Consider the following 24555-nt stretch of genomic DNA (forward strand, 5'->3'; position numbering starts at 1 on the left):
AGTCATGACAAGTGCTTTTGCACTTCTGGACTTGATCCTGACTGCCATAATTATGAGGTTTACTACAATAAACATGAATTAAAAATGAATTATGAGAACCCTAGCACATGATGATGTTTATGGATGGAGTTGTTGATTTTCTTGTCCATAATTCTTGTAACATCCAAAGTTGTATAACACCGCATCAGTGTTGTCCACAGCGTAGGTCTATTAGTGTCTGTCAACATATGGTTTTTATTATATAAAATGTTATCAACTACATGTTATTAACATGCTCCAATGTTATTTTCTACCAAAAACAAGTTAAAAAAACAATCTTGTATAGTCAATGTATTATTATCTCTATTCATCCGTTTAAAAAGAAATATAACATCATGTTTGCATGTACTTGATAACATTTTGTCATACAAACTTACTTGGTGTAGATTACTGTAGAAGCTTACTAAACTTAATCTAGGTACTTGGAAATAGTAACCCACCCCACACTCAGCTTTGTACGTCACTAATTTATTGAGAAAAATACAAAACTACAGTAAAGTAAACACATTTGCTGATTTACCTTTATTAATTAGTTTTTATTAATGATTTTGACACCTTTTTTCAAGTTAAACACAGGCCTACTACTATCATATGCTATTTATTACTGTATTTTGTATTCTCATCATCATCTTTTATTATTAGTATTTCTGCACAGCGTCAGCTACATAATCTTCATTGATTCCAGACAAGACAAATGTTCTTCCACCAACATTATATTGGTTATTATTATCAACTAACTTTTAGGATGGGCTTTAAAACTTTCACATCTTTTTATATTAATATATTATAATATCACAACCTGAAAGAAATAAAATAATTATTTAACAATTTGCATAACACATTTAGAAATAAAATTAAACACAGGTATTATAGTTATTACTAAAAGGTACTGTAACACATAATACAGCATAAAAAAGCCTTGCATAAGGCCTAGGCTAGTCCTATATAGCCTACAGACAGGCCCTGTCTAGCTAGGGCCTACCTACCTATGTAGGCTACAGGCCTAGTAGGTTAGGCCTAAGCCTAGGTCCTCTATTAAGCTAGGCCTACTTAGGCCTAGTAGCCTACTACTACTAGGCCTATAGGCCTAGGCTAGGCTTGCCTATGATGAGCCCTAGCTAGGCCTAGGCCGGGCCTAGGCTATATTCAAATGATTTATTTGATTTGAACAGACTTCGAGTCTGACAACAAAGCCCCGATATGGGTAAAAACCCTACCTGCCTAGGCTCCTAGCCTATGTTTGGTACAAAATACACAAAATTACGTACATTAATTATTTTTTATAAATAAATAAAGTTGTTGGAAAGCCTGAAATCCGTCGCAAATGGCAAATCATAATTTCATCGCACATCACATTTCCTTTCAATTTTCGAAGAAGAAATAACGGAAGTGACGTCAAATGGGCAATGAAAACTCCAACGTAGCAAACGTCCATAGCCAACGTAGCAAAATGACAGTAGCAAACGGCCAATGAGTCTTGAATTCGTAGCAATCGGCCATTTGAGTTCTTCAGAACGTAGCAATCGGCCATTTGAGTTCTTCAGAACGTAGCAATCGGCCAACAAGATCTGGATATTAATATATATATATATATATATATATATATATATATATATATATATATATATATATATATATATATATATATATATATATAATTGAAAGTGGATAACTATTATGTGACATTAAAATGCCATATTCGACAAAAAAAATGTAAAAATTATTTTTCAGGGCCGGTGGACAATTCAATACATCTTTAAGTATTGATTTTGGAAATGATATCAAATCCGTCGAGAAATTCATTATTTTATTTATTTTAATTTTATTTTATTCAGTTCACAACCAACAGCGATGAAACCGCCACTAACAGGTTGAATAACATGAATAACATTAACATGAGTGTAACATGCGGCGTAATCTCGGACTCGACCGTCATGGGAACTTTCTATAGTTTAATTCCTATGTGAGCATGGTGTGTGGTATGACGAAACGGAAAATCCATGCTTCCGAGAATTATAATATTGAACAGGAAAAAGTACATAATGTTTACGGAAGCATGCATGTAAAAATGTACTTTCAATCAATTCCGTGGTTTTAACAACCTTAAAATGTTGTGCCTGGCCTACATACCGTTTTTCAAACATTACCGTAAATTCATGCTTATAGTCCAGTTCCCTATGTCAAAAAAAGTGCCTTCGTGTGCAGATCATGGGGAAAGTGTAAACATTGTGTTTTATGAATATTTGAATCATGCTGGTTATAAAAACCCATGTTGTCAAATTTCTAAAATTCAACTTTGACCTCTGACCTCAATTTGAATATTTTGACCCATTGAAAACAAAATGGTCATATCTTTGCAACGCTTAGATTAAATAAAATAATTTTAGTTTCAAATTATTTAGAAGATGCATATTAATATTTGTTCTAATGGAAAAGTTTGTCCAAAAATGGCTGGAAGTATGATTTTTGGCATTTTTGACCTTTGACCTACATATGATATAACTTCGTAACTAACAGTTGGACAAACTTTAAATAGGGCTCAAATTATTCTGAAGGTATAAGTTTCTATTCAGTCTAATAAGAACTTTTTCATAAAAATTACTTAAAATCTTTGTATTGACCTTTGACCTGTACTGGTAGTACACTTTCCTATAATCTCAAAAACTATTGGCCGTAAAAGGGTTTTTTTTTGTGAAATTTTTAGAAAAATTTACATTTATATGTTGTATAATAACAACATTTTATAAAAATGTAAAAAAATTCTATTTATGAAAACTAACTTTGTAATTTATTAACATCACTAGCGTTTGTTATAGTATTAGTAATGTGTTATTTGCTGATTTTGAGCACTTCAAATGAATTTATCAGAATTATGTGTATTTAATATTAATTTTTTTTTTTTTGATATAAAGAAAATTTAATTATCTATCAAATAAGACCATTTTCAAATTATTATGGCTAAAACTTAATTAGATACAGGGAAAAAAGTGTATTTTTACTTGTGTGAACAGCGCCCTCAATCTTCATTTTTTCCCTTAAAATACCACATTTTTGTGTGGTTTCATAAACTTAGCTGGTTATAACTTTGTTTCAAAAATTTTTTACAGTAACCTGTAATTTACATACCCCTTCTATAACATACTAGGTCAGTTTCTGAAAAAATTTAGAAAAATATCCTGATAGCTTGATATTTTTGTTGAGGTTATTACATGATACATGCCAACAAAATATTTTAAATGTTGTGCTAAAAGTCCATCTTTTTGGTTTAATAAAATCTATCTAGCAGTATTACTACACAAAATTCATATTTTATTGGATAGATTTTATGATTATCTTTCCAGTAAAATGTGCTGTTTGTGTAAGAATGTCTGTACAAGATTGTTTGAACTGACCAAAAAGATGGATTTTTAGCACAAAATCAAAATCCTTTTTAGCGTGTACCATGTAATAACCTCAAGAAAAATATCAAGCTATCAAAATATTTTTTTCATTTTATCTCAGAAACTTACTTATTATATGGTAGAAGGGGTATGTAAGTTACACGTCACTGACAACAAATCCTTTAAAAAGTTACAACCAGCTAAGTTTATAAAACCACATAAAAATGTGGTATTTTGAGGGAAAAAATGAAGATTGAGGGCGCTGTTCACACAAGTAAAAATACACTTTTTTGCCTGTATCTAATTAAGTTTTAGCCATAAAATTTTGAAAATGGTCTTATTTGATAGATAATTAAATTTTTTTCATATAAAAAAAATAAAACTTCATATTAAATACACATAATTCTGATAAATTCATGTGAAGTGCTTAAAATCAGCAAATGTAACACATTATAATACTATAACAAACGCTAGTGATGTTAATAAATTACAAAGTTAGTTTTCATAAATAGAATTTTTTTACATTTTTATAAAATGTTGTTATTATACAACATATAAATGCAAATTTTTCTAAAAATTTCACAAAAAAAAAACCTTTTACGGCCAATAGTTTTTGAGATTATAGGAATGTGTACTACCAGTACAGGTCAAAGGTCAATAAAAAGATTTTAAGTAATTTTCTTGAAAAAGTTCTCATTAGACTGAATAGAAACTTATACCTTCAGATTAATTTGAGCCCTATTTAAAGTTTGTCCAACTGTTAGTTACGGAGTTATATCATATGTAGGTCAAAGGTCAAAAATGCCAAAAATCATACTTCCGGCCATTTTTGGACAAACTTTTCCATTAGAACGAATATTAATATGCATCTTCTAAATAATTTGACACTAAAATTATTTCATTTAATCTAAGCGTTGCAAAGATATGACCATTTTGTTTTCAATGGGTCAAAGTATTCAAATTGAGGTCAGAGGTCAAAGTCAAATTTTAGAAATTTGACAACATGAGTTTTTATAACCAGCATGCTTCAAATATTCATAAAACGCAATGTTTACACTTTCCCCATGATTTGCACACGAAAATACATAGGGAACTGGACTATTAGCAATCTCTCGTGAATTACGAGAGATTGTTAAGCATGAAGAAACCCACGATGGTATAAGAACTATATAACATTAGTAATCTTTAGCTCTATGGTATAATCATCAGTAAGTTTTTAATTTTAAAAGAGAGCGGAGTAGAGGTCACGAACCTACTTATGACGGTCTTTTTTTTATTTGCTAATAATCCATGCATTTATTTTTCTCATTCATTGAATGTGCTTAACCAAACAGTCGAATCTTTTATTATAGTGTACAGAGAGCTAGGTCACGAACAAAGCCGATATGATTAAGTTGTATATACACATACACTATAATACCAGTCGAAATACAATACAGTTTTATTTAACTGCTTCTCTAAACCTTCGGATTTCTTTTGAAACTCGTTCGTTACGTCACGGTTCGGTCTCGTGGTTTTGTCGTGGTGAGTCTTCTTTCGGTTTCTAGTACTCCATTGGCTCTCAGTGACGATTGTGAGATAGCAGCTCCAGTTTTTACTATTAAACTAAGGATTTACATTATTGTATGGTAAGTTTCCTGATTATATAGTGCTACACAGCTTAATATTTCAGTTAACAAAACGTGGAATTATAATAATGGAGTCTCTGTTATGTAGGCCTAGGTATAGGCCTACTGAGATATTTAGTGAATCTCACATAAACATTGAATTTTGAAAACCACGGTTCTCATTCATTATACAATCTTAGGCCTACCTAGCTGCATTTCCCAAATATATAAAAACAAATCATGGGTCTTTCTTTCATTTTAATTGATTGTTTGGATTATAATTGTTATTATTGCTTAAAAAAAAGTATTTCAGCATTAGGCCTATATGCCTATATGGATTTGAGTTTCGGAGGCCTATTTTGTATTCTTTTCTTCAATTGACTAGTTTCTTGAAATTTGATTATTTAAGTAGTAGGCCTAATTGATATCATATATCAAAAGCCTGAAATGTTTATTTAAAACATTAATTATAGTGGATGGACATATTGATTATCAATGGTTAACACAAACCAATTTGGTTTGTATATGTTAGTATATTACCATGATTGTGTGTGTATTCATTTTTAGATAAAAATTGTGTAATATATAAACACACCTTTATGACCATAATTGTACTCAAATTGAAAAAATGTCGTGTCAACAATGACACCACCAAATACAGATCAAATACAAACTCTTTTGTATGATTACTGGCACAGACAGGCCTACCAATCAATAGGCAAGGCGGATGCCGGTCCACCACACTGATGTACCACAAACCAATTATTAACTTTTCCTTGGTAAAAAAAGTAGAGAATCAAGACTAATGTTTGATGAAAAACTACATTACCTTTTAAAATGTGTAGTAATTAGTGTTTATACATGGTAAGCCCATACGGTATATGTTATCGTATGAACGCCACACCCTGACGTCACAAACAATCATGGTTCTTTGATTTTTATTATTTATAACAAAATGTATTTTCAAGCCGTATGTTTCTTCAAATTAAAGATTTATGGCTAAATAAGAGATTGTTTAACATTATTATAATCATTGAGTCTATTCCATTTGGGCTATACAGCTCTGTCTACATCAAAGTTGTGACAAAAAAATGTGATGTGTCCATATATGGACATGATATCACTACCATATTCGGGCATATCACTGCCATATTTGAGCACATCACACTTTTATATTTTCCACGAATAAATTTGTATAATATTTGTGATAAAAATCTTAATTCGCGCTAAATTACACTATCATTCATAGTCGTATTTGAACACGATCTGTATCTCAACAATTCCTTTGCAAATATAATAAAATTCATGCATTGTGTGTGACTCAGAATTCTTAACACAAAATTAAACAAACTTGAAGTAGGCCTAAAATAACAATAGATCAGTAAATAACATAATATTAGATTGGATTTATCAGGCGACCATGCACGAGTATAATGCTTTGAATATATCGCGCCATTTTTACAAACATTAGGCCATTCGTCGCTTTCTGATGATATTACTATTATACCAAAGATACAATCTTTGCGTATACGAATTGCGCGCTGATGCGTGCGTATCGAGTGGTTGATCGAGACGCAACGAATCATGCGATTCGATTGTCTTCGATATTCGGAACACATCCTCCACCCTCCGATCCTCCGCGCGCGCCGATGGATATACTTTATTTTTATTTTATAATAATTATTATTTTGTAATAATCTAAAATTATATATTCCGAAATCAACCGGATTGTTGTGAGTAGACCTACTTTAGTATTGTAGAGGTAGAGTATCAAAACCGTCAGTTCGCCGGAATACAGTGTTTTTATTTAGCTCAGTTTACCGCTAGGCTAAGCCTATAGAAGGCATAAGCGCCCAGCCATTAATTTAAGTTATTGACCAACATTCCAGAAAAGAGTTTTTATTTTTTACATTTTTTAGCGGTCTACAAAATTGCAATTACACTTGGTTAGGCCTTAGGCCTGCTGTTTTGTAGTTGCGTAATGGTTCGCGATGAGTTTGAATTCACTCAACCGCATCAATCAATAATTAGATTTCCGTATTATCGTAATAGATTATGAAACGCCATTGCTGCAAAAAAATGTCGACATTTTCAAATACGTTTACGTCATATTAGGCATGTGTTGTTTAATAATGGAAGATACTGTCGGTAGATAAAGTAAGATAACTGATAACTGAACATAAAAGGTCACACTGGTCGATCCAATGTCGTGTCGTCTGGCGTCTTGGATTGCACAATGTTTTTGACTATTTTTATAATTCAACCGTTGGCACTTTTTGCCTCTCATACATTGGCAGATATCTTTTTGTCTGAGTACGATATCTCTCGTTACATAGAAACATCGCGGTGTATTATTTCATGTTTCCGATGGATTTTATGTTATGTTTATTATAAATAGTAGTTCGTCACAAAAACAACAGGGGTAAGTATGCTCATATTTGGTTTTATTTAGATTTTAAAATGTTTATTACAGTATTTGGAAGAATTAAAATGTGTAGGCCACTCAATTTGTATCGTCAAGTCTAAATAATTCGAGTGTTCTTGCATAATAATGACCAATGTTATGTAGTATATTTCTATATTTGTTCGTCAATGTTTACTTGGAATGACCAGTATCTGAAGAAAATATGAAAGAGAAACGCTTTTAATTGTTAATTTATAATTCGTTTTAAATTTGGAAAGATATTGGCTGATAATAAAGACTAGGTTCACTATAAAAAGGTTGCTGCTTCGGTTGACTAGTCTGAGAGAATTCTGAGCGCGTCATCATAGTAGACTTGACAAACACTATTTCATTAGCCTACGCTTATTGTGATGTCGTTTGCTAACAAAAAACTACTATTTCAAGAATGCCATTAATACAACAGTATAGATTAAAGACATTTTTTCTTATATATTGGAACACAAAGGAAATTTAAAATCATTATGGCCTACACAGCCCGATTTTGTCGTTAACTGCGTGTACTGTTTATTGACAATAATATCAATTCAACGCTGTCGGAAATCTTGAAATGTTTGTTGTATTTCCGTATTTGAAATTACCTATAGGCTAGACGGTTGTGAACGCGGATTAGCAGGTGTGAGAACATTAAAGAGGCGATGAGTTGAGATTGACGGTTGATGTATGGGTCGGGAGGGTGACACGGGCCTACATTACAGTGATAGGCCTACATGATCCATACACTATTTATTTGATAGGCCTAATGTATTTTGAACTGTATATTGATTTTAATTGTATGTATTTATAAGTTCTTCTGGGGCACCAGAAATGTTATGAGTGAATCTGTTGCTTTTTGGGTCCTAGGAAATGAAATAAAATACTTTTTATTTGGTAGTAAAATGTGAGATTGCATATCGAACGAATACCTTAGACCATGGATAGACTAAAATCAGCATATTCAAGATCTAATATGTACAATCATGAACATCCTTGTTCAGTGATCGTTCGTTCCTGTGACGTGACAAAGCAACATACCTTATGTCACATTATTGACATTAAATATTATACATCTCAACCCAATGTAGTGAGGAGGGGGGGGGGGGGGGGGGTCGTTGTCACAAATAGGCCTACAGTTTACTTTACAATTCACCTGAAAAATAAGTCTAAAATGAAGTCTGTGTGTGCCTCTCCAGACAACCCCTCCCGCATTGATCACATTCCCACATTTCTGTAATTACCGTAGGCCTCCAGTCTACATCATTTCTATTTTATTTTTATTATTATTATTATTATTATTTTATTTTCTATTCCATTTTCTACAGGCTATAGGCCTATCATTTCTATTTTGAATCCTGATCAATGGGGTAATATTGACCCGGTCGTCGTTGAATATTCAACAATATTTATCGATTGTATATCGATCCACTCTGCTCCGTTAAACACTTTAACATCTGGTAAATAGTGTGCCCCATTTTATAAACATTTTATCAAACAGTAACTAATAATATAATAATTATTGACATTAGTTACTTGTTTACATTAACTACGGTAAAATATTTAAACAGCTTTCTTGGATTTCATATGGCAGTATGTGAAAATGAATTTTCAGAAAATGGATGGCACAGCCTGTTTTTTTAAATTTAAAATAAATAAAAATCATGATATTATAATTTATATTATTGATATTCAGGAGAAAATGTCGGCAGTGTAGCATAGCATAGCAAAAAGCCATAGGCCTACAAAACATTTCTAAAATTATTTAGCAAAATATATAATACAAAACTATGTTTCTCGATTCAAAAATCAGTTTGATTAGCAATAAGCTATATTGCTCAACAACATTTTAAAATGAAAATTCTCCCTGATATTAGATATAATGATTGATTGTCAGCATATGGTGTTTAGGTTACCCTCACTAAATAAGGTTTAATAAATAAATAAAATAAATAATGTGTTTAGTTTATAACGGTATCATTTAAAAAAATTTTTTTTGTATTATAGAAAGATTAGAAGAAGAATATAAAGACGTTGTTTCTGCTTTCACACAAAATTAGATTTGTATGTGACGAATTGCGGAACTGCATCCGAAGGCAGAGCCTGGTCTATCTATCTATAATAACGTTACAATCATTTGATTACATTTACATCAGTGATGGTCGTCATTGAATTGACTACTATTGATTTAACTTTACAAGATACACGGTCTGCCTTGGCTGAAATAAGAAAACATGTATTTCAAACAAAAGAATTTGAATTACTTAGGCCTATCTCTTAATCAGCATTCATGAATATGATAATGTCAGTAGTTCTTGAGTCAATAGAGGGGAGGTTTAAGAATATTTATGAAGTTAATTGCATTACTGATTTAGATAACAATAATATGGTATAACCATGAGTATAACCGATTCTTGTACGGTATCATGTCTAGCGACAATAAACAACATAGAGTATCGTGTCTGCTGACGGAAACATGGCCATATAGGCGTTTTTAAACTCCTCTAAATAATCTCTCATACTACGGGATTTTCCCAAACGGTTATATTATAAATAATTTTAAAAAGTGGTCGTAATATTGGCGGTTTAAAGATGCGGCCCTCACACTGACTCGGTCCGGTGACAGAGAAAAAATCACTTACGTTTTATTTTCGATCACGCACGTTACGTTTCGTAATACGGAATCCGGAATCAGAAAAAGTAATGGAAAACAGGCTTTTAATTAGTTGAACTATGGACCTTTAAATTTAGGTCCATGGTTGAACCAAGCATTTAGTTGAAAAATTGCTAGGCCTAATAGCTTAATTATGATTCTTTGTGTAGAAACAAGTCAAATTAAGCTTAATGACAATATCCGTACTGTTAAGTACAGTATTAATTAAAAAACCCTGGAAGTGACGTATTTCTTGTGATTACTGAAGTGTTTCATCCTTGCTTTAATTATAATAGGTTGATACTTCTGAAATTAAGTGATACAGATATTTTCATATTAGACATACAGTAGCTGATATAGGCCTACGCAGTGTTCCTATATGGACGTTAATAATATTACGACACAACAGAGGTCATGAGCAGAGAATGACGTTTATAGGTCTGTTAACAATTATTTACCGGTTGGTGTTGTACTAATTCGTATTCAATCTCTATTTATATTCTCTATACCTGCAGCTAAACGACACAGTACATACAAGTCCATCTACATTGGGAGCTTCAACGTTCATGGTTGTGAATTCGCCAGTTTAGCGGCATCAAATAACGTACTCACATAGGCTATAGCCTAATCGTAGGAATCAACCGATCATCAAATATATATCTGTATATTTATTTTTGTATCGAAAATAAGAAAGGACACAACAGTGACAAATAAATCAACATGGTTTCTACGAGGCAGTCACGGGATTGTATCTCTAACAGACTACCAGTACTTGTAATCGTATTATTGTTCACGTATGGTGAGTTGGAAAATGTTTTATTTCTACATATCTTGGTATTTGGTGCGATGATCCCTTTTGCAGCTTGGACGCAGCGCAATAACGACGTAACACAACGCATAGTGATTTGTCAATAATAATTATTTGCGTTTTGCTTACGTCATTGCGTTGCGTATCACAATAATACAACGTATAATTCTGTCGTGCATATGTGAACGGTGATAACGTTTCTGTGGGCTACGTTACCGGAACGTTCTGTATAAGTTCCTCATGCGTTATTTATACGTTCAACTCTTTAAAAAGCGGGAAAGTGATTCCCATTTGAAAACTGTTTTCCGCCTAGTAAAGTGTTATCGGTAATATTGTCATTCTGGCCCTTTATATAGTTGACCTACTCTGATTTTTCCCTCATAATTGTTTTTCTCTGTAGGTGTTTCATCGATTTCTGCCCAGACAACGAAGGAAACCACACCAACTGAATTGATAACAACTGATTCACCATCGACAATGATAGCAACCACTGCTGCAGTTACCCCTGACGAAAAAACAACAAATGAAGAAACGACAGTGGCCGCTACCTCAGGGGTTGCTACCACCAAAACAAAGGTAACACCTGCACCTGTATCTGGCAGTCCAAAAAACAATGTATCAGTTACACCTACCATCGGTGATGGTTCGACAAACAAACCTTCGGACGCAACTGGCGCACCTAACACACCATCTGGCGCACCTAACACACCATCTGGCGCACCTCCTAACGCAGACGTGTCTAAAACAGCATCCACTGACGCAACAACTGTTCCTGCTACACAACAAGACGTACAAACCTCTGATACGCCTCCTACGGAAGATGCCGCTCAAGCAACTACTTCTAGTTCCAATGATACATCCACCAATGTAACTAATGATGCCTCCATAGATGTAACTACTAATGCAACCATAGATGCAACTACTAATGCAACCATAGATGCAACTACTAATGCAACCATAGATGTAACTACTGATGCAACCACTGATTCACCTACGACGCTTCTCATAACAGAAGTTGACCAAGCAGGTAATGGTACAATTATTGCCTCAACAAGTCCGTTATCAAATGATAGTGACTCCTCTAACAAAACAGGTACCGACGTGACACCCAACTCAACTACCATTCAATCTACCACAAATGCTCCAACCAAAGCACCATCTGCACCAGCGAAATTACCATCTGTATCACCGGGCAAAACAACAGCATCACCAAGTGGATCAACAAAGAACAAAAATACAGATGTAAACTCTAATGAGGTCTCGTCGGGAGGAAGCGGATCGGCAGGACTTATAGTTGGTATCTGTTTTGCGCTTATTTTTGTAGCATTTGCCGTTGGAACGTTCCTGTATATCAGGCGGTAAGAGCAGTATATACTGTATAAAGCTCTATCTACTTCACTATCAAACTTTATTCGACAAAACAATGTGATGTGCCCGTATATGCACATGACGATGTCATATCACTACCATATTTGGGCACATCACTACCATGTTTGGGCACATCACACTTTTTTGTCAAACTGGTTTGATAGTGTAGACAGAGCTTTAAAGACCTTTCTTCATTATTAGGTTTAATCAAGGCAATCTACTAACTAACAAATGCCGAGCTCCAAAGATCAAAGGGTTTGTGGCTGTGACACAGTCAGTTTCACGCCCCCCTACTGATGTAGGCCTACATCGTACAGTATTGCTATACTATAGCTAGTATTGCTATTTTTAAAAAAGAACTTAAAACGCATCTTTTTAAAATCCAATATAAGCGCCTTTGATTTTTACTTCGGTTTAGTTGATTCTGGCGCTATACAAAATAATACCTAAATTATTATTATTTATTATATTATTAGTACTGGTTTTTGTCGCAGCCAGAGATAGGAAGAACTTGCGAGTACCTATCTTGGCAAGGCGAGCTCAGTGCCCTGTTGTTGATTTACTTAGTTTAATCAACATATGATATAACGGTTATATTCTTAAACACTACTCATTTTTTCACGATTTTTATTCCGTCACCGGACCGTGTTCTAAGTTCAATATGAACGAAACTTAATGATCAATATTATAAATCAGGACAATGACATCTTAATCTTCAGCAACTTCATTAATGGTAGTCTGAACGTATATGCCTATGTTTTTTCCCTTAGCAGACGACGATATGCAAATAACTATGGACGGCTAGATGAAGATAGAGACGCCAGCTGGTCAGCCTTCTCACGGAATCCTATCTACAAAACGGACGTAAGTTTCGTAAGTTACAAAATTTAGGTTTGAACTTTAAATGTAGGCTCATCGTGACTCCTGTGTTTCGTTAGCTACCCTCGTGAAAAGAACCTATTTAAGTTGTGTTTACACCATTCTGTAAGTATTTGCGTGAGTTTCTTTGCACCCCCCCCCCCCTCCCCAGCATGAACAGTGTTATACGGTCACATTATGATCCATGTACTCCAATACATCTTATTTTTTTTTTACTTATGCGTGGTTCCCACTAGAGACGCAACACAACGACGTAACGCAACGTAAGGGATTTGACCAATCACAACCGATGGATTATTCGAACTGTCGCTTGTCATTGGTCAACTCGCTTGCGTTGCGTCTATGTCCTTACGTTGCGTCCTAGTGGGAACCAAGCTTTAGCATGATGTAAAATTAGTTATTATTGTTTCTCTTTACAATGGCATTTCATTTTAAAGCAAAGCACTGACGATGACGAAAGCCATCATGACGGCAACCGTCACACAGGTTTATGACGACTTCCGTAATGGTTCGGATATTGTGTGATTGTATTGATATTAATGATTGATCGACAGTGATTTGATTGAGAAATGTGTTATTAGACAATTAACTGTTTTAAGATAATTTGCGACGATGATGTTTTACCAGGATCGACATCTTAGTATTACACCACTTCTCCCATGCTTTTCACATGCATTGTACTTGTACGTCATGATATAATAACATTTATTTTTGTATACATATTTAGGATTATCAACAGCTGTGAAAAGTGACATGTAGAAGGATCCGATCTTCGTTGACTTTTTGTACATCATGATTAAATAATACTCAGTGTGCTGTTCGAAAGAATTGGTATATCGTACCCGTCGAGGGTAAGCCTACAATAATGCTATCACCTGACATCGTTAGCATGATTGAACTAACTGCGTGGGAATATGGATGGCGACAAATTACAAGAATGATACATTTTGTTGTTTGCTGTTCTTTCCATTTTCCATTATTTGAAAACAGCTCCGTGAAACGGAACTAGTGCAGGTGCTGAAAGCTACCTTGAATACATTTGAACACGATTTTAGCGTTTTAATGCTAGTCCTTAACTTTGTCACAAAAATGTTCAAATAAATAGTTTCGCTATCTCAAATGGCAAAGCTATTTCTTCACTTGGCAACACTTAAACTGTCTTCTTTGGTGTATAACAAAGTATGGTGTAACGTAGGTCTAATTAGTAAGCAAAATAGTCAAAAGAATTAAACTTTTCTTGTTTTTATAATTAACACAAAAAAAAACATTTTCTGCAATTCTTGTTTAACTTTGGTCATGTAAAAAACAGATGTCCTGATACTAAGTCTGCCGTTTTATAGATAGATACATACTGTATAGTTTAAGAAATAAATGTCATCGCCGAGTTATAAACATATGATAGTCTGAATTTAGTTGGGACTGTTGTTAACATTTATGAATAGATAAGGTTTAATGACTAACCTACTTAAAACTGAGGGTGAACATTTTCAGTTGTTCGCAGGGCTTTCATAATTGGCGTATGGTACGCTCAGTAATTCTGAAACATGACTTCTACTAAAGTGTATGTGAAATAAAATTAGATATACTTGTGGCAAGTCTAATCTTATGCCTCTTAAGCTCTGTCTACATTATCAAACTAGTTAGATAAAAACGTGTGATGTGCCCAAATAAGGTAGTTTTATGCCCAAATATGGTAGTGACATGACATCATCATGTCCATATATGGGCACATCACATTTTTGTCACATAAAGTTTGATAGTGTAGACAAAGCTTTATGCTTTGCTTCATATTTAATGTCAGACACAGGCACATAGTTATTATTTATTTATAGAAAATATATTGCTTTTAGGTTAAGTTATTATCTTTCAAAACGTTGAAAAAGAGAGCTATTGTAAGCAATGTTGCAATTTGATTTAAACTGCTGCGTTTATATAAATATATTAGGTGTTCATGATTTTGTTTAGGTCGATATTTTTCTATATAATTATATATATATATAGAGAGAGAGTACGTTTTCTGCATGTATTTTTACGAGAGTTTTAGGAGAAAGAAACAAATTATTTTTGTAGCGAATAGTGATGAGTAAAGTCACGTGACAGTAGGGGCCTAAATAGCCTAATATGTTTTTATCCCTGAACAATATTGCACAAATTTTTTATTGTTGAAACTTTGTGTTATAGATCCGTACCACTGTAACCAGTCAGTTCATTGTAAACTTTGTATTTTATTTAGCGACAATTTAAAATAAATTTGTATTGTAAATTTGTACCCGGTATGGGTTGTGTGTTGAAAATTAAAATCGGGCTTAGCTCTCACAGTAGAAAAGGTTGACATCATTACCAACATTAATGACATAGGCCTATGCCAAATAGATGGTTACAACATTGGCTGATTTATTGGTTACCGGTCTCTATTTCTAAAATTAAAATTGCTCATTTGCTACAGATTGTGGATTTAGCAGGCCTCTCCTTTTCAAAAATCTGAATCGTAATCGATATATGCTAACAAATTCACGATGCACAATTTGAATCACTACTGTATCTTAATTTAGAAGTAAGCCTGGTTGTTCACTACTGTATCTTAATTTAGAAGTAGGCCTAGCCTGGTTGTTCACTACTGTATCTTAATTTAGAAGTAGGCCTAGCCTGGTTGTTCACTACTGTATCTTAATTTAGATGTAGGCCTAGCCTGGTTGTTTGTGGGAGGCAAATGTACATTGTTAGAAATAGTTATATAAGTATTTTTGTACGATGTTATTCCTCGTGTAAAACCGCAGTAAACCTAGTACTAAAATAGTAATTCGTCCAACTTGTATAATAGCAGTAAATAAACACTTGATTTCATCTACACAACTCATAATGGATACTTTTTTACTTGTATATTGCAGTTGAACGTAACTCAAGTCAAGTCAAGTTATTTATTTTCATTAGTTTTAAGAAAAAAAACATAGAAATTCTGTTTGCTCTGTTGGTAGAACTCAATCATATAGGCCTATTTGAATCATTGTATAATTTAGGCCTACCCGATCTCAGAGCTGTATCTCTATAATGCGACAGTATCACGGGAATATTCGGTAATACAGCATCCTGTAGTATCACATGTGGTGCCGTATCATGTAAGGTTAGGTAAGGGTTAGGTCTACTATGTAAAACACATGTGACGCTGTATTGGGGGATTTCCCTATGATACTGAAGAAATCAAGATATAGTAGGCCTACCGAGAATCGGGTGGTATATTTAGTAGATAAGTAATAAGCAATAAGATATAAAAACGTAATCTTTAGTAATACAAATTAGCATTGGTTGATAACATTACTGCCTGCCAGTAAAGTAGACAAATAAAATTGTCTTATCGATCGTCGAGGTTGTGTGTTGTTGAAAATAAAATCCCCTATGTCGGATTTAAGACTAAGATACAACTGTATGTAGCCTTACGGACGTATCTGTATACCGTCTTATTGGAGCCTTGTAAATCATCACATTTAGCACGCGCCATTTTGATGCTAAAATGCTGAATAAATAGTAGATTAAGTTATTTCAAACTCTCATTATTGTGTTTACACAGTTGAACAAACTTGAATAAATTCGCTTAAAAATATAATAAAACAAATTCTTTGTATTTTATTTTCTGCACACAGACACATTGAAGACATAAATAGTTGTTACTAAATGGTATTACAGTATTTATAATATTGAGGGAAACCACTAGAAATCGATGGATATGACCGGGAGCGATATTTCGTTTCGTACATAAGTTGGGGACCCTCATGAAACGTCACAAAATAAACATGAATATTTATTAGTCATATCCATAAGGTGTGACGTAAGAATTGAGCTAACTACAATTCGCGATTTTAAAATGAATATTCATGTTTATTTTGTGACGTTTCATGAGGGGTCCCCAACTTATGTACGAAAAGAAATATCGTGGCCGGCGGGAGGGAGGAGGACATGAAATGAGAGAGGTGGGGAAGTTTTATGATATTTTTACCTTGTAATACAAAATATGTTTGCTGCCACCTCTCGCCACGGCAAGAGTATTTAGCACAATGTAATACTATTAAATAAATGTTTAATAATATATTTAATAGTAATGATGATGATTATGACATGCGGCTAGATAAATGAATAGTGTTGATAGGGATAACAAAGATAATAATTATGATCCAGAACATGATGATTACGCGTGACGTCACTTTTTTTTTATTATGTAAAGCTTAAAGACCCAGTCTCGAGTTTTGGCGGCCAGATGGTGATGATGATGACGCAAATTGCCTATTGAGTAGACAATAACAAAAATGATGATAACAATGTTATGTATAGTGTTGATTGTGATTCTGACAATTTCAAATAATGAATGAAAAAGTATATGGTGATGATATGGCGTTGATAGATGATCAGAATCAGAACATGGAGGATGTGCAATAAATGACTATGACAGGCTGCTGATGATGGATGGATACCATGACGACGACAAAAAGATGAATACTGTAGTATGTTTATATGACGAGTAACAGTGATTATGATAGTGATAACGATGTTGATGACGGTGATAATGATGATACTAAGGAGTCTGAGATGATGTCAATTTGTCACTTGTCATGATAGACGGTGACAAAAATCTTGTAACATTGTGTTATTCCGCCCTCTATGTTACGAAATGCAAATTTGTTGTGGTTTTGAGTTTTGATTGTCAAGTGCAAAAAATGGTATTAAATAGTCAAACTTCTCTTACCGTTTTCGAGGTTTTCATGTTGAATCGAGTGTGAAAATAAATACCAACTATTGGAATAATGGCTTTTTAAATGTATGGAAGTACTGAATTAATGAGGTGAGTATACCATCAGATTCATCACTGTTTTTTACATTTAAAACTAAATATTTAACAGATTTTTTGAAGTTCAGGTGGAGTTCTAACTTGGCCTTCTCGTCTGCTAAGTTTGTACACCACCACCTGACAGTTCTGAAAGATGAAACCAGCCTTGTTAGGAAACGGGAGTTCATTGTAGGCCTAGGCCCATGCTATGGTTCATCAATGTACAAGTGTTTCGTTGAAAGCGAACTATCAAAGAAGATTGTGTTTAAACAATATGTCAGACTGGTACTAAGTAAGGCTAAGCCCTAGCTAACTGTTTTTGAAGTACAATTCTCTCAAGCTTTTAGTTTTAAATTAAAAAAAAGGAATTAAATACAGTTATGACATTTTAGTCATTTATATTGTAATATTCCCCCTCGGAACCTTCCCAGAATGTTTTAACTTTGTCATTAATATATCAGCACCAGTGAAATTAAATGTTTTTTCTTTTTTCTGTACTTCTGTGCACTATATTTTATGCGCTATATTTATATAATTAAGTCAAGTCACAGAGTAACTAATGTAGTGACTTAATAAGCTTGTTTTGTGTAATGGTTATGTAACACATTATAACACACCTAACTATCCTTGTCATTTTTAAACATTAATACAGAATCATGTAATACAGAATCAATCAATCAATTAAAATTGGTTGTTTTTGTATTACATGACATGCATTGTTTTCTCACATTTCAACAATTGAAGAGAATATTGAACGCTAAGCTTTTTGTAGAAAATTGTACAATGTCGTAGGCCTGAATAGTGTACGACTAGAAACCCACCTGTAGAGTACAGCATCCGAAACTACTTTGTTCCCCCAGACAAAATATGAGCACCCCCTCCCCTCCCCTTTTACAACCCAGTACACAGGCCTGATGATACCAGAATGAAAGTCAAATACATATACTGTAATAGGTTAATAATCTAGGTCATTTTACTGGACATCTGACCAAACTCAACATCTGACCAAACTCAACATAAGGAATATCTCTCAAGACAAAAATGGGCTTACAATGAGATGTCTAGAGAAGAGATACAAATAAGAAAATATTAATTAAGCCATCATTAATCAATATTCAGTATATTTCTAATGGTTAATTTATTATAAGTATTTATTAAATTAAATGAATTATTCATACCTTGACAATCAAATGATTGTCAAGTTAAAGTGGCTGTGTGATTGACAAGTATTCAATGGTTTATTGGATTAGACTAGACAATGACTTATGTACACATACGCAGAGGATTAAGAGATTATAGTGCAATTACTGTTAATTAAATTAATTCAATTGATATGTTTGTCCATTCCATGGGATATTTCTCAGAAAAAATGGTGCCACTGTCATTATAAAAAAAGAGACAAAGTGTGGCAGATGACCATGGCATTGAATATTTCATTATCTAAGTTTTTATTTTAAAAGCTTTTAAAACGATTCGTTTTGTGGATGCAAACTAAGTCCATGTCAAGTTTTCACAGCAAGTTATAATAATAATAATAATAGATAGATTTATATAGCGCTCGACAATAAAGAGAAAGAGTGGAAACCAAAAGGAAGAGAACAAAAGACAAAAACACCAAGCTAGCACTCAAACCGAAGTATGGGGATACACCATCAACTGGGGATCAGATTATACACTTTCATCTTCACTTTACTTTTTCCTTTTTTTAAAGTTGTAAAATTATAACTTAATAACACAAGTTATTCTTTATTGATTGTTTATACTAAAACAATGGGGTGGGGGGAATGTAACAAAAGAGATACGACATGTGTGTGTTGACATACAAACCGACATTGTGACCAATTATTAATTAGAAATTATTAAACTTATGCTCACATTTGATAATAATTTTGTAGATTATTTTTGTCATGCTCATGGGAGACCAACAAAACTAAAACTTTATAATCAGTTTCTAGTGAGTAAAAGCAAGCAAATCAATGAACTTCTTTGTTTTCAATTCAGAGGTTTGCTAGGAATTATAGTTTACTCATATGACAAGGTCAAGCAATCTACACCCCACTGGTAACACTGCATCCTTTCCTATACTCAATACCTGTGCAGTTGTCCGTTAGACCACCACATTACACGTCATTCTTACGTCAAACTGTTCTTCGGTTACCAATTCTTAGAAAAAGACGTCGTCAGATTTTTAATCAATTGTTTTCATTTAGAATTAAGTGCAGATTTTGATTTCTTTTTAATTTAAGAATATCACGATGAAGGAATTATTAAAACATCAAATTATAGAGTTCCTCCAGTTATTTACCCTTATAGTATTTGTTTTAAGTTTTCTACACTATCAAATTTTATGTGACAAAAAAATGTGATGTGCCTATTATATGGACATGATGATGTCATATCACTACCATATTTGGGCACATCGCACTTTTTTTGTAAAGCTAGTTTGATAGTGTAGACAGAGCTTAACAAAGTATAATTTTTATGATATTTGCTCTGTTTGTGAGAAGTCACATATTTGAACTTTACCAGAGAGGTGTTTATACACTACAATTAAAACGGAAACTTTGTAACATAACTCATTTTTGGAGAATATAGATATATAATTTCATTTCAACCTAATATTAATAGGAAAATTCACTCCTATTATTAGATACAGTACAATAAGTGGTCAAAAGGTCCAAGTTCACATTCTGATGAATCATTGTAATGGATAATTGTCTGAACAGTTTACAGTTTGTGACAACATAAAACCTCTAGTGGCTCTGCTGCCCCAGACAAAACACCCATATCAGAGTGTAGGCCTACTGTCCTCATAAGATATGCCACTTTGTTATTGTCTGTTGATGTCATGAATCTATGATCCATCCCGTCTTGATAAACCTGTCAAAAAGAAAGTGAAATCAATTGAAATAGTTTGAAAAGAAAAAAAAAACCCAGAATATTAGCACACCTGAAGAGATCAGTAACACATGGTATAAATATTAAAGTCATCTATCTTGTAATCTGAAATATATTTAATATTGATATAGTTATGACAGCACTTCAGTTCATTGACATGCCAATCCTCTGTAGTTTATTTTTTTCTCATCATATTTGCCAGTTTAGTTTAAAGGTGAGATCCAAGAATTTAATTTCTAACATTGTATCACTTTGTCAACTCATTTTGATGAAAAGACAAGCACACAATTACCACTTGCCTTACTGTAATCGTGTTTCAGACTTGTATAAAGGTTAGTTTTGTGAAAACTCACTCAATCAATATCACAATTTTTGCGATTGGGGGTATAATCTTTGTTATTCGGATCACAAGGTATTCCACAGGCACTGATTGGCTGAGATGTGTACTGTACCTATTAAAAATGCTGATTCAGTGTGACTAAACGAACTTGGATCACTCAACCGCACCACCAATTTCAACCAATCAAAAATGTGAGCTAGTATAACGAATATAGCATACGTATGTCAATTAAATAGTTTAATCTTTGGAATTTGGTCCGTTTTGGCACCAACAAAATTTAGGTAATTTATTCACGCATTTAAAGCTGTTATTTCCTTGTAGCACCAAGGCCCTCTGATTGTGGATACTTTTAATTTGCGTTCTCATCATGCGATTGCATGTCTGACTACAATTACAGGCGCATTATAATATGATTATATTGGACAAGCAAAACTAACAAACACAAACAGTATATTGCTTGATTTATATCGCTTTGCTATTAAACAGACTAACTTGTAAATCTTTTAAAATCTTGTCTCTATACTCCTGAGAAGACATATAGCACCTGACTGGCTAAGTTCAGGAAGGGGACTTACTCTGGGGACGAGTCTAGTTTGTTTATGGCATGCAATCTACTGTAAAAAAAATATTGTTCATAGTACAATTAACTTAACATTTGATTTAAATCAAGTTTTTTAAGAAGGCACATAGCACGCGACTGACGAAGTTCAGGAAGGGAATTTGCTCTGGGGACATAAGCCTAGTTTATGGTGTTGGTGACTTTTCACACCTGACTGAGTTTAGAAGGGGACTCATTCTAGGGACAAGTGTAAAAAGTAGTACGGTTGTTAACATATCATGCATATTCCAGTCAAATATTTCCATATATTTCAGTTGTCTGTTTCATGCTTAAACCGACAATACCACAAACTACCATCATCATGTATTCATATGTTTAGTTACTGTGTACAGTATATTAAAATCTAATAGAACAGTTACCAGGCCGGTAAAATAAGTAACGCTTACAAGAATACGGTACACAGCCTAAATAGTCACATATACAGATAAACAAGAGTTGTAGCTTGGTGGTTAGGGTGCTTGGCTACCGATTCATGAGTCCTTGGTTTAAATTCTGTCAGATGTCAGGACTCCATTTTATGTAGAGCATTAGGACAGTGAAGAAATATGCAATTGTCAGTCCTTGGCAATGTTCCTAAATATAAATGATATATAGTAGTAGTAGAAGCTGCCAAGCAATGCTTTCATTTTGTATCAAAAGTGGTAAAACATTTAGTATGAAAATGCTGTTATAGGGCGAGGCAATGATAACCATGACAATGGATTAAAATCATGTAATCTATATTCTTTCTAGGTTTGCTCTCCATCATGAGTGGGTCACAGTCTGAAGAAGGAGGGCCAAGTAATCGCAGCATCCCACCAATACGAGTCCAAAGTGACACGCCATGTCCACCATCCAATGCTAACACACCAGTACCTAATACACTTCTCAAACATGAGAATGCGGAAACGCAGAAGACGGCCGTAACAGCTGGCAATGTACAATTGCCAACCATTATGACGTATGGACATGTGTCCAACAATGGCCAACCGGCAGAGGTAAGCGATCAACATAGGCTGAAGAAAGAGCATGTTGCAAACTCAAATTGTGCCGTCGTCGGAATTAAAGGTATAGTTTACACTTTTATCTCAAGTATAAATATAATATAAAGTACAATTTTAACACAAAACTGTTTCTGTATACTGTATTGTACATATTCAAATCCTTTGAATTATGAAGAAACAATTTCTTTTTGATATTATTTCATATTAGAGTAAAAGCCAGATGTATATTCTAGATATTATATGGACTTTTCAAACAAACTTCTATAAAATACCAATTTAGTGATGTAGATATAGAGCTTCAGATTGGTTTAGGTACCAAATCATAAGTAAAGTGTAAATGGGTCTTTAGTTTGAAGATCATTTAGATCATACTAGAAATTAGAAGGCTTGTTGGATGGGTCTTCAATGTCTTTTATTTTTATTTATTTATTTGAACCATATTTAATGTCTTCTAATAATGGTTTTACAGTGAGTGTAAATGACTCTCTACACCGGTGCTTTCTGCTTTTCACCATATAGATTTTGTCATTATTTTCAAAAGTGCATGTTGCTATTAATAGATGAAATAAACTCTTTCAACAACCTCTCATAAGCCTCTATTAATCAATGGTCTTAAGAAAACCATCAATCAACCATTAAATCAATTAATCAAAATGTATATAATACAATTGTAAATCTCCCAATATATAGATTGTTTTTCTTTTGTATTGTTGCTTTTATATATGATTTGTAAATATTATACACCTGTGATAACAACTATAGGTCTTCAGTACCTGATGTTGAAACACAATGGTTTGTAATGTAAACTCTTTACTATATATTTTATGTTTATTTTTATATACCTTTTTAAATTATCAACTCAAACCTATGATACTGTAGGACAATTTAATACAGTACCTGTATTACCATGTTGATAATGATTTTTCTTTTATATTTTTGCAAATAGTTTAAGAACCTGTATCCGTCATATTATGTATTGTTTTGATGTATTATGTTAATTTGGATGCACCACTTCTGTGTGTGCCACCGATGCAAAGGTGTCATTTCCTAATAAATTATTATTATTATTATTATTAATTGTCTTTATGTTCTAACAAAGTTCTGTACATGGGATATGTCCAAAGCAATTATTGGATATTACAATACTAGGCAAACCGTCTCTATGGTTGTTCTTGAATGGGCACATTTTTAATACTGCAATTAATAACAATTTATTATTTTGGAAATAAAAAAGGTTGATTTTCAACAAACATATGCTACTACATTAAACTATACAAAGAAATGTTTTGTTGCTTTTCTGGCCCATGTCCAATTAAATGACTTTATTGCTTGCTTTTACGTAAGTCTAAAAGTTTTTAAGAGAATACTTTTTGCACCACGCCTTCAGGCAGTTATATTCTTCTTCACTTTCTTCTTCAATTTTAAGGAGCAAACTTCATAGTTGAAGGCTACTGCTCCACTAAGGGTCCCATTGTGACATCGGCAGCCAACTACGGCGCCAATTCGTCTGTCCACGACAGTGTGTGTGTATGAATGAACTAGTACACCGGGGTAACCCCCTACTCGTCTCGAAAGATGTACTAGGTTCTTTAAAGTGCACATGAGCCAGATGTACACTGGACCTACGGTTTATAGTCTTTATCCGAGAAGACTTGTTCTACCACCAGAACCATGGAGCGAGTGAGCCTCGAACCCTTGCCAATATTATGGCTATGGATTTCGGTTCCACTG

General features: G+C 33.5%; 2 protein-coding genes across 6 annotated transcripts in view; both read left to right on the top strand.

Moving 5' to 3' along the window:
* The first annotated feature begins 4949 nt into the window (after positions 1 to 4949).
* Positions 4950 to 16778, top strand: LOC144844486 (uncharacterized). Of its 3 annotated transcripts, none has more exons than XM_078701420.1 (6): positions 4950 to 5047; positions 10629 to 10912; positions 11322 to 11948; positions 12015 to 12279; positions 13063 to 13162; positions 13896 to 16778. In XM_078701420.1, the coding sequence occupies exons 2-6, from the start codon at positions 10834 to 10836 to the stop codon at positions 13911 to 13913; spliced, it is 1089 nt and encodes a 362-aa protein (XP_078557546.1). In that variant the 5' UTR covers positions 4950 to 5047; positions 10629 to 10833; the 3' UTR covers positions 13914 to 16778. The 3 variants fall into 3 exon arrangements, with proteins under 3 accessions (XP_078557546.1, XP_078557548.1, XP_078557547.1); XM_078701422.1 differs by having other exon boundaries at positions 13063 to 13153; XM_078701421.1 differs by lacking the exon at positions 4950 to 5047 and adding an exon at positions 7279 to 7448.
* A 1097-nt stretch (positions 16779 to 17875) lies between these two features.
* LOC144844306 (zinc finger protein GLIS3-like) overlaps positions 17876 to 24555 on the top strand; it is a 48314-nt gene continuing 41634 nt past the window's right edge. For 2 of the 3 annotated variants that reach the window (XM_078701149.1, XM_078701151.1), the window contains exons 1-2: positions 17876 to 17999; positions 22574 to 22888. In XM_078701149.1, coding sequence (XP_078557275.1) covers positions 22588 to 22888 — 301 coding nt within the window. In that variant the 5' untranslated portion in view covers positions 17876 to 17999; positions 22574 to 22587. Of the gene's footprint in view, positions 18000 to 22519; positions 22889 to 24555 lie in introns of those variants that run through there. The other variant, XM_078701150.1, reaches the window with a different exon arrangement.

This window comes from Antedon bifida, chromosome 6 (assembly GCF_963402885.1).
Source record: "Antedon bifida chromosome 6, ecAntBifi1.1, whole genome shotgun sequence".
Classification (NCBI taxonomy): domain Eukaryota; kingdom Metazoa; phylum Echinodermata; class Crinoidea; order Comatulida; family Antedonidae; genus Antedon; species Antedon bifida.